The sequence below is a fragment of the Pantherophis guttatus genome, chromosome 14, assembly GCF_059756535.1.
Source record: "Pantherophis guttatus breed Tessera chromosome 14, ASM5975653v1, whole genome shotgun sequence".
Taxonomy (NCBI): domain Eukaryota; kingdom Metazoa; phylum Chordata; class Lepidosauria; order Squamata; family Colubridae; genus Pantherophis; species Pantherophis guttatus.
Window position 1 is genome coordinate 12,684,053 of NC_142076.1, and position 10,544 is coordinate 12,694,596.

Consider the following 10,544-nt stretch of genomic DNA (forward strand, 5'->3'; position numbering starts at 1 on the left):
TAGAACCTGGTCCAGTATTGTGAATAAGACACCATATGAGGTGATGTACAATAGAAAACCCAAATTATCACACATGCACATATTTGGGGTCACTGCAGACGTACACATACCTAAACAATTGAGGAGAAAGGGAGAAAAGGTATCCAGGAGATTAAGATTCATGGGATACGAAACTGGAACCAAAGGGTACAGATTTATTGATAGTAATAACAAATTTATAGTATCCAGAACGGCTGTGTTCCATGAACAGGCCAATTGGTCAAAATTGCACCTTAATGAAATATTTCCTAATAAATGTAAAGATACGATATCTTACGAGGAAGGAACAACAGAAAATCAAAATATTAACAAAAGTAAGAACAAAACCAAAACTTGGACTAATAGTCAGCATAAAATAAAGACAGATACATTAACAAAAAAGGAAGCTAGATATTTGCATGATAACCATAGCAAGCCTGAAAGAACTATTAGAAACAATAGAAACCAAATACCAAATAAATACAAAGATTACATAATGCATATGAATGGAGAACAAATAACACCTAATACATATGAAGAAGTATTGAAACTTCCACATGAAGAAAGAGAAAAATGGGAACTAGCTATGGAAAAAGAGATGGAAAGTTTACAAGGATTAAATGTATTCACACCTGCGATCGCACCTAAGGATAAAACAATTATAGGTACCAGGTGGATTTATAAAATTAAGAACTTAGAAGGAGGCAATACCTTATACAAGGCTAGACTAGTTGCACAAGGCTATGCACAAAAATACCCAGAAGACTATACTGATACATATTCACCCACAGTGAGAACAGAGAGTGTCAAAACAGCCCTTGTAGTAGCATCTGCACTCAATCTGGACGTATTCCAATATGACATACAGACCGCATACTTACATGCAAAATTAGATAAGGAAATATATGTAAGAGCACCACACAGTCAATACACTAATAAGAACGAAATTTGGTTATTAAATAAGAGTCTGTACGGATTAAAGCAATCCGGCAAAAGATGGTACGATTGCTTGGTAAAAGTACTTAAGACCATGGATTTCAACGCCACCACTGCTGATAACTGTTTCTTTGTAAAAAAGAGTAATGATCATATTGAATTTGTATTAATTTACGTGGACGATATTTTATACATTGGAAAGCATAAAGAGAGCAGGGAAATCTTTGTAAATAAGTTAAATGAACACTTCTCACTGAAATCTCTGGGTAAAGTGAATAAATACCTTGGTGTGCAAATTAACAAAACTAAAAGGGGATTCAAACTTACACAGAAAGATAAAATCATCGAACTCCTAAACAAATGTAACTTAAATAATGCCAAAACCTGTGACACCCCTATGCAAACTGATTTTCTTAGAAACACTGATGAATCTTCCCCTGAGTTTAAAGACAACACATTTTACAGATCAGTTATAGGTTCACTCCTTTATATATCTAATTGGACTAGGCCAGATATTGCATTACCTCTCAATCTACTGTCAAGATATGTTAGTAAACCAACCTTGTATCATTGGGAAGCTGTCAAAAGAATTCTAAGATATCTGAAGGGTACATTAGATTTTTGTTTAATGTTGGAACCCAATAATGACAGAGAACCAAAAATTACTTGTTATGCTGATGCAGATTGGGCTGGTGATACATCATGCAGAAAGAGTACTTCTGGTTATGTTTTCCTATTGAATGATTGTCCAGTTTACTGGTATACTGGTAAACAAGAACTAGTAGCCACTTCTACTACAGAAGCGGAATATGTTTGTTTGTCCAAGGCTGCAAATAACCTTGTATGGTTCAATGATCTGATCACTGATGTTTGGAAGAAACCCACTTTACCATTTATTATGCATGAAGACAATAAAGCGGCCATTGAAATATCCAGATCCGATGCAATTGGACAAAGGTCCAGGCATATTGATATAAAGTTTAAGCATGTGAGACAACTGTCTCAAGACGGATTCATTAAAGCAATACATTGCGATACTTCTGAACAATTAGCTGACATATTAACAAAACCCTTACCTTCTAAGCAACACAAATATTTAACTTCTAAATTATATGTATTGTATTGTCCTGAATCAGAATGTAATTGGTGTTGTGTAACGAACCGGCATTTAGAGGGGGATTTGTCAGATGTAAATGCCTTATTCTCCAATGTGTAAATAATGTATATATGGAACATCAGAGGTTAACTTATTCTTTGGACTTTAATGTATTCATAACCTACCACTCCCATTCCTAGCTCCACCCCTTGTATATATAAGGAGCCACCCTCACCATTCTTGCTGCTTCTACCTTGAATATTCAGTGAATATAGAATGCCTATCATAATTAAAAAGAAATATATTTAAAGCTCTAACTTCTATTATCTTTATTGAGTCTGATCCTGAAAATATTGCAACAGAGGCATTTAAAAGAAAAAAAGCCTCTGCCCATCAGGCAACTCAGCTGGGATCATCAGAGGCTTTTAAAAGCATTTGACAATCCCAGCTGAGCGCATGATCATCTGAGGCTTTTTTTTTTTTACTTTTAAAAGCATTTTTTCGGCCAAAGAGGTTGTAGAAAAAATGCTTTTAAATTTTTTTTTAAAAAAAGCCTCTGATGATTGTGCGGCTCAGCTGGGCCTGGGGGGCGGGGGGGGCAGGGATTTTTGCTACCGGTTCTCTGAACCACCCGCCTCCATCGCTACCAGATCGGGCGATCCGGTCCGAACCGGGAGCATTACACCTCTGAATTAGCTCCATTATTTATTTATTTTTAAAAAGGATTTGTAGTAGGAAAAAGTTATCGATGTTGTCCCTGCATTGATGGTGCGCCATCAAGTCAGTGTAAACCTTTAGCAACCAGGTGTATTTTCTCTGGGACAATCAGTCCCCAACTTGGTCCTACCCACTTGCCAACAGGATGATTTTTAAAAAGTTGGGTGAGGAGTGTGGAGAGCCTGATTCAAACCTCTTCCCAACTCTGAAACTCACCATGTGTCTTGGGCCAGTTTCTGTCTCTCTTTGAATCTACTACCATGTTTCCCCGAAAATAAGACTGTCTTATATGTCTTTGAACCCTGAAATAAGCGCTTGGCCTTATTTTCAGGGAGGTCTTATTATTTTGGGGCGCGTGGAGCAAGACGGGGTTCCTCTTGCCGTCTTACCTGATTTCCAGCTCTGCTTTTAAATATTTTCGGGGAGGGCTTATTTTCAGGGGGGGAGGCTTATTTTAGCGCATGCTAAAATAAGGGCTCCTTTTGGGCTTCTTGTCAGGGGATGTCTTATTTTGGGGAAAACAGGGTAGCTTGTGAAGTTTGATTGAGAATAAGATGAGAGTTGTCAAAACTCTTATCACTTCTTTCATGCCTTTAAAGGCTATAAAATTAAGCAAAATAAAGACTATAAAATTAAAGGCTATAAAGTTTAAACCTGCATTCTTTTTGTGATGCCTATACGATGGGTGTACAATTACTGTAACTCGATTAATTGTTTATTTGCCCTCACATCAAGTACAATGCTCGTTTTGATGGATGGAGCTTTTTAATTCCTATTGGATTAAATTTATCGGAAGGTTTAAACGATGTTGCACTGCATTGATGATATTTTTATCCTGTCTGTCTGTCTGACTGTCTGTCTGTCTGTCTGTCTGTCTATCAATAAATAAATAGTTATATATAATTTCCTTTTACGACCCTGAAATCCCTTAATTTGGGGTAGAATCAGGGCGACTGGATGGAGCTGAGCATTTACTGGCCGGATGCCCTTCCTAACGCCTATGTGGAGTTCGCAGCAGATATTTTTTTTTCTTTGCGCCCTAGGAGAAAAACATCTGCCGCTACCTAGGATTGAACTCTCAACTCCCAAGTGGAAGGCTAGCATCTTCACCATACGTAATATCCCTGCTTCATAAATATACTACATGTCTGTGACTCTGCCAGATCCTAGGGGAATGTATTCAATTAGTAGAAGATAAATTAATGCTTCAGTAGAAGTTGAATTGAGGTTTCATAAAGAAATCTTTTTATACCTATGTTTGTACATTAGGTTTTACCCACATTGTGAGGGACATGAACCGACTCTCCTTTTGATTAAAACAACTATGCAAGAGGTAAGTGAGAGGATGAAGAACAGCCTGGTTAGAGGCTCCCTTGGTGAATTTTATTAGCTTGAGTAAAGCAACGTCTTAAGATTTTCTTCCCCTAACTAAAAGCAGAAATTTCCATTGTTGCTTTCTGTCAGAGGCAATTAGCCCCGTTACCTTCCTGGGGTAATTGCCTGGATCGTGGCATTTTCCTTGTGTATACTTTGAAAAATAAAACCGGAATACATCTTCTAATAAACTCATATTTATTGTAAAGAAAATAAAACATCTAACTATCTAAATATTTAATTGTTACATTTTTGCAAAGTTCCTATCGGCTACTTCTCAGCAGCCGGACTTCTCTTGGCAAGAGAACAAAGAAAAGTGAAGAAGCAAGTGAAAGAATGCGGACATGCGTAGTATCAGTTACTGATAAGAAATTTTGGCAAGCTACGGAAAGTCTGACAGTCCAGAAATATGAACTCAGCTGGTAAATACAAAAATGCAGTGACACTTTCTTTTCAACGAAAGTCCCCTAGATGCTCCTGTTTGTTGCATTTACCACCCAAGATTCATTGGAGGCACACTCAGAGGTTTAACACACTTGGCTTTTAATCTGCCAGGGTTGAGATGACAACTGACACAACAGTTATCGTCAGGTCCAAGAACGACATACGGCATTACTTAAAAGCAGTGGTAAAATCCAAATTTTTTTACTGTAGGTGTGGCTTGGTAGGCATGGCAGGGGAAGGATACTGCAAAATCTCCATTCCTTCCCCACTCCAGGGGAAGGATACTGCAAAATCCCCATTCCCTCCCCACTCCTGGGAGAAGGATATTGCAAAATCTTCATTCCCACCCCACTCTGGGGCCAGCCAGAGGTGGTATTTGCTGGTTCTCTAAACTGCTCAAAATTTCCGCTAATGGTTCTCCAGAACCTGTCAGAACCTGCTGGATTTCACCCCTGCTTAAAAGTAGTTTCCTGTATTCTTCACCTAGACAGACTCTTGCCAGACTAAAGCAATTATCTGTATCACTGTAGCTCTACTTTGTGAACTGCTGGGGTGGCGTGGGGGGGTATCCTTCCTGCCTACCAGACATTCCAAGCTCCGCTGACTCTTTGCTCTCTGGAAAGCAGCCCCTCCCTAATGGGAATCTAGACTATATTCCACCACAACCATATTGACTTTCTCAAGATTAGATTAGAATTCTTTATTGGCCAAGTGTGATTGGACACATGAGGAATTTGTCTTTGGTGCATACGCTCTCAGTGTACATAAAAAGACAAGATACATTTGTCAAGAATCAAGATACAACACTTAATGATATTTATAGGGTACAAATAAGCAATCAAATCATACTAGGAAACCATCAATATAAATCGTAAGGATACAAGCAACGAAGTTACAGTCCTGCAGTCATAAGTGGGAGGAGATGGGTGATAGGAACGATGAGAAGTTTAATAGTAGTGCAAACTTAGTGAATAGTTTGACAGTGTTGAGGGAATTATTTGTTTAGCAGAGTGACGGCATTCGGGAAAAAACTGTCCTTGGGTCTAGTTGTTCTGGTGTGCAGTGCCCTATAGCGTCGTTTTGAGGGTAGGAGTTGAAACAGTTTGTGTCCAGGATGCAAGGGATCTGTAGATATTTTCCCAGCCCTCTTTTTGACTCGTGCAGTATACAGGTCCTCAATGGAAGGCAGGTTGGTAGCCATTGTTTTTTCCGCAGTTCTAATTATCCTCTGAAGTCTGTGTCTGTCTTGGTGGGTTGCAGAACCAAACCAGACAGCTATGGAGGTGCATATCCGATTCCTAAAACAGTGTCTTGTTTACTGTGCCCCCCCTTAGGTCTGTGGAGCTTATTTGTCGACCGACTGGCATGAACGCAAACGAGGAGGAGGCAAGCTAAGTTACTTTGGGACAGGAGAATGTTTTGTATTCAGGGTAAGAAAACCATTGTGACTTTCTTCCAGATGACTTCAAGCCTTCAGCCTTCACACTTGCTTTTTTTCATTTAATCTCCTGCCCTTTTCCAGCTGGTGCCCGAAGTGGAACGATACGAGTGGGTTATAATCAAACACCCAGAACTCGCCATGACCGGCTCTGTACAAGAAAACAATTCTTCGGTCGTTTCTGACTCCCCTTCCTCAACCAATCTGCCCCTGGATCCTTCCAGTCGCCTTTCCCCTTTCCTATCGGCCCGGCATTTCAACCTGCCTTCCAAAGCAGCGTCCATGTTTATGGCCGGTAGCACTGAATGCATCATCATAGGTAGGTTTCCATTTTTCCAGCTTCCTCTCAAAACGGCTGATTGTATTTTCTAGAGAGAAATGAGTCTTACGTTCTGTGCTCTCCGTTAGCGCTTGCGGTGTGGCTGCTTTAACACTGTTCATTTGCGAACAGACAAAATTATCTGGGAATGTGGGTCAGGGTGGAAATGAATATGCAAAATGCTGCGGTGACTACCGTATTTTTCGGAGTATAAAACACACTTTCCCCCCCCCCCAAAAGAGGGTGAAAATTTGGTTGTGTCTTATACATTGAATGTAGCCCCGCCCACGAGGCCAAAAACGTGAGGCACGGAGGCAGTGATGGTTTTTGGCAATCCAACAGCTGATTGGGGGATATTCCGGGAGGCTGATCCACCCGCCAATCAGCCGCTCATGCTGAATCAGGCTGCAATAACGTGCTGAAGCTGACCTGGCTGTTTGCTGTTTGCTGCAAGGACGTGTCAGAGTTTGCAGCAGCAATCACATCCAGAAAGCACCCACAAGTAACTGATTCAGCAGGATTCAATAACTTCTCTTTATATATAATATAACACATGAAGTAAATGTACAATACCAGAAGCAGAAACGTTTCATGACCCAATTGGGTAACATCATCAGTGCTAGAAGGGAGAGGGGTTTGTCGAGTGGAGGAGTACGAGGAAGACTGTGGCGTCCTTGGTGCCCTCTGAACTTGGTGGTTTTCTTGCAGACATTTCATGACCCAATTAGGTAACATCATCAGAGTTCACCAAGAACCCTTCATTTCAACCCCGAGCTACAAATATTCTCCTTTATTGCTTGGGACAGTCACAATCTTTTAATTCCAAAGCAGCCTGGTTAAAGGAACTAGAGGCAGGTATTGGGAAATATATTGAAAGCATGAGTGTTTCTCTTCTGTCTACAAAAGTACAGGTTGTCCTTGCTTAATGACCAGTCACTTAAAAACTGTTCAAAGTTACAATGAACCCCCCCCCAAAAAAAAAGCTACTTAACAACCTGATTCCAGAGTTCCAACAATGGTACATGCACATATACACCACGATCATATGACTGCATTTAGCGTGCTTGGCAGCCGGCGAAAGCTTTGCAGCTGATTCCAGCGTTCTGCAGTCATGTGACTGCAATGTACAAGATTTTTCAGATTTCTAACTCTTCAGACAGTTTCTAGCAAAAAATAAAAAATAAAAAAATCCCACAGGAATACAGGAATTGGTTTAATAACTACACAGTTTGCTTAACGACCGCTGTCTCCGCTTCGTGGCCATGGCATTTGCTTAATGAGTGGTGCAAAAAATATCGTAAAATCGGGAACAATCATGTGGCTGCCTCAACTTGTGTCTGTCATGATTTATGACCAAAATTCCGGTTCTGTTACAGACATAAGTCAAGGACTATGTTGTGGCGTGCCAGAAGAGCTGGCAGCAGATTCAGACAGTGAGGAGGTTGGGGAGGAACATGGGCCAATCCTGGAGTCTGGGGAAGGCTCTGATGAGGGCTCTGCGTCGGAGGCAGAGAGGGGGCCAGGGCCGTCTGACAATTGTCAGCTGCCTTCGGAGTCGGACATCAGTCAGGCAGATGAACAGCTGGAGCCTGTTCCCAGTGTGCGTATGCGCAGAGTTGCCAGACGAAGGGAACAGCTAAAGAACAAGGGTCGATTTGGGAGTAAGGCCACAGGGGGACAATGAAGGGCCCCTCCCAGAGGGAATAAAAGAGGAGCAAAAGTTTGCAATTTTGAAGATATGGGCCTGGCAGCTCCCCAAGCCAGATAAGGTCTGTGACTGTAAATTCTCCCTTGAAAAACTTTGCTGGATATGAATGAGAAGAATTCACAGTAACTTAATAAAAAGGGGTTTTTGTCGGGACAAGGAGTCTTCTTCGGGGTTTGGGGAAGCCTAGGTCAGAACAGACTATCTGTAATACAACAACCGTATTGTGAGATAGCACCAAGATGTAGACATTCTGACAAAATGACAACAACAACTCTCTTGTTTGCAGGTGGTGGCGATGGCCAAGCCCTCTATCTTGACGCAGACTTGAATCACGGAAGGACAGGTCATTGCAACACTTTCAACAATCAACCATTGTGCTCCGAAAATTTCCAAATAGCTATCATGGAAGTTTGGGGGTTCAAGGACACTATGAACAGCTGAGAAGGTTGCCCTCCTTCAACATCGACTAGCCCATGAAGTATTTCTCAAGTTTCTGTGCCCATTTCCATTTCCCAGGAACCAAGCTATCCTTTGAAGCCCCTCAATAATTAAGCTTCTTTGTATTTTGTCAAAAGCTAAAAATTGGAAGATCTCGGCTAAATCTGGGGCCTAGTTGTTTAGTCACCGTGTTTTTGTACGTGATTCCGTGTAGTCTAAGTGATTAGCCTCTTTCTGCTGTGTTGAGTTCGACGCACACCCTGATATTTTTGGTGGGAAGGAGGGATTTTAACATCCCCCCCTCAGTTGATCCATAACTCTATCAGCATTGACATCACAATTCAATGTGTATTGTGTTTTTTTTTCAGATCTTGAGAGATGTGGATGAGCCACTGATTCAGGGGTGAAATGCTACTGGTTCGCACCGGTTCAGGCGAAACCGGTTCGGTTCGCACCGGTTCGGGCAAACAGTAGTTAAAAAAAGCTACCAGTTCAGGCGAACCAGTAGTAAAAAAAAAAGCTACCTATTCAGGCGAGCCAGAATTTCCGACGATCAGCTGTGCCACGCGATTTATATTCGCTAGAAAGCAGGAAATCCTGCTTTCTAGCAAATCTAAATCGCGTGGCACAGCTGTTTCCCCCCCCCTCACTGTTCTACTTACCTTCTTAAGCCTCCTTTTTCCGCGCGCAGCATGCATTCGGCGTGCACTGCGCGTGCACGCAGAGCGCGCATTTGGCACACACCGTGCATGCACAGGCAGCGAACTAGTGGCAAACCACGGAGGATTTCACCACTGCATTGATTCAACCAGAAAGTCTCGTTTCTTATAAATATGAGCTTCCATCCAAAGTGGACTGTATATAATCAATGGATTATGATGCTGATTTCTTTCAGTTTTTTTCCCTCATTCTCACCCTCTGTGTATTACACCCTTCTAGGAATTCCCTGATCCTCACAGAGCTACAGTAGACGGAGAGATTTTATTGCATAGCACACAAACCACCTTCAGGTCCAACGGATTATTATCAGGCACTTACTTCTTTTAAATCTATTTAACCCTTGCTTTTTGTGTGTGTAAATGTGAGTCTGTTGTTGCTGTCCCGACTGTTAACTTTACTGGTAATTCCAATATGTGGGGAAAATACCTTTCAGGAGTCTTAATTTTCATTCTGCAGTGATGCACTGATCTGTAGACGTTAAGGGACCTCCCCAGCCCTCCTCATATTTTTCTGTTTACATTCCTGGTACCGCATATCAGTAATATACTTATTTTAGGTGATAGCTTCATGCCACTGAAGTCCAATGCAATATACATTGTGCACAGAAATATCCCCACCAGCCTTGATCCAGAGCAATGACTTGGTCCTTCTCTAGACTATCCCTCTGCATTTGTGCTTAGAGAAACAGTATTTCCAAAGCAGTATTAGCCATCTGATCTGAAACGGTTGATTGGTATATAAACCAGCCATTTCTCTAATTTCTCCATTAATTAGGACTGGTTGAGTTCTCCAGGCCTGCAATTTTTTTCAGTAACATGATGGCCTCTCTCTATATCTTCGTTTTGGTGCTGTGCATCTTGATTTTCAAGATGGGTATACTGAATTTGTGTGAATGTGCAGGTTTTACTTCCGATGGTGGGGTTCTTTTTTTTTTCCCCTCCAGAGACATTTGTGACATTTTGCCCCCCCCCCCATACCTTTCCCCACTTCCTAATTTATATCTCCTCTTCGTCCAGTTATCCTGGCCTAGGTCTGTATAAAGTGTGTGACTCTGTGACTGTCCAGAAATCCAATTCATTTTATTGTAAAATAAAATAAAATAAACTGAATATGACTTCATTTTTCAAAGCAGCTTCATAATTCTTGGGGCCTGCTGTTGAGTTTTTTCTGCATCTAAGGTTGCTCCTTAGGGAAACAAGGTTGTTCCCTAAGGGTGCTGAGATCCTGAGATTTGGGCAAGGAGGGGGGGATCTCCCATAACTTCATGGCTTGATTCTTAACCATCTTGTCAACTCGCAAAGCATCCCTGGCCTGCTCCTGAGTTGCCATAAGCAAG

At 41.4% G+C, this 10,544-nt stretch overlaps 1 protein-coding gene across 6 annotated transcripts in view; it reads left to right on the forward strand.

Moving 5' to 3' along the window:
• The window catches only part of TBC1D24 (TBC1 domain family member 24), a 28,084-nt gene extending 17,757 nt beyond the window's left edge, over nt 1-10,327 (forward strand). For all 6 annotated transcript variants that reach the window (XM_034430296.3, XM_087878373.1, XM_087878374.1 and 3 more), the window contains 4 exons: nt 4,037-4,100; nt 5,920-6,015; nt 6,108-6,342; nt 8,337-10,327. In XM_034430296.3, coding sequence (XP_034286187.1) covers nt 4,037-4,100; nt 5,920-6,015; nt 6,108-6,342; nt 8,337-8,491 — 550 coding nt within the window. In that variant the 3' untranslated portion in view covers nt 8,492-10,327. The remainder of the gene's footprint in view (nt 1-4,036; nt 4,101-5,919; nt 6,016-6,107; nt 6,343-8,336) is intronic.
• Nucleotides 10,328-10,544: the final 217 nt, after the last annotated feature.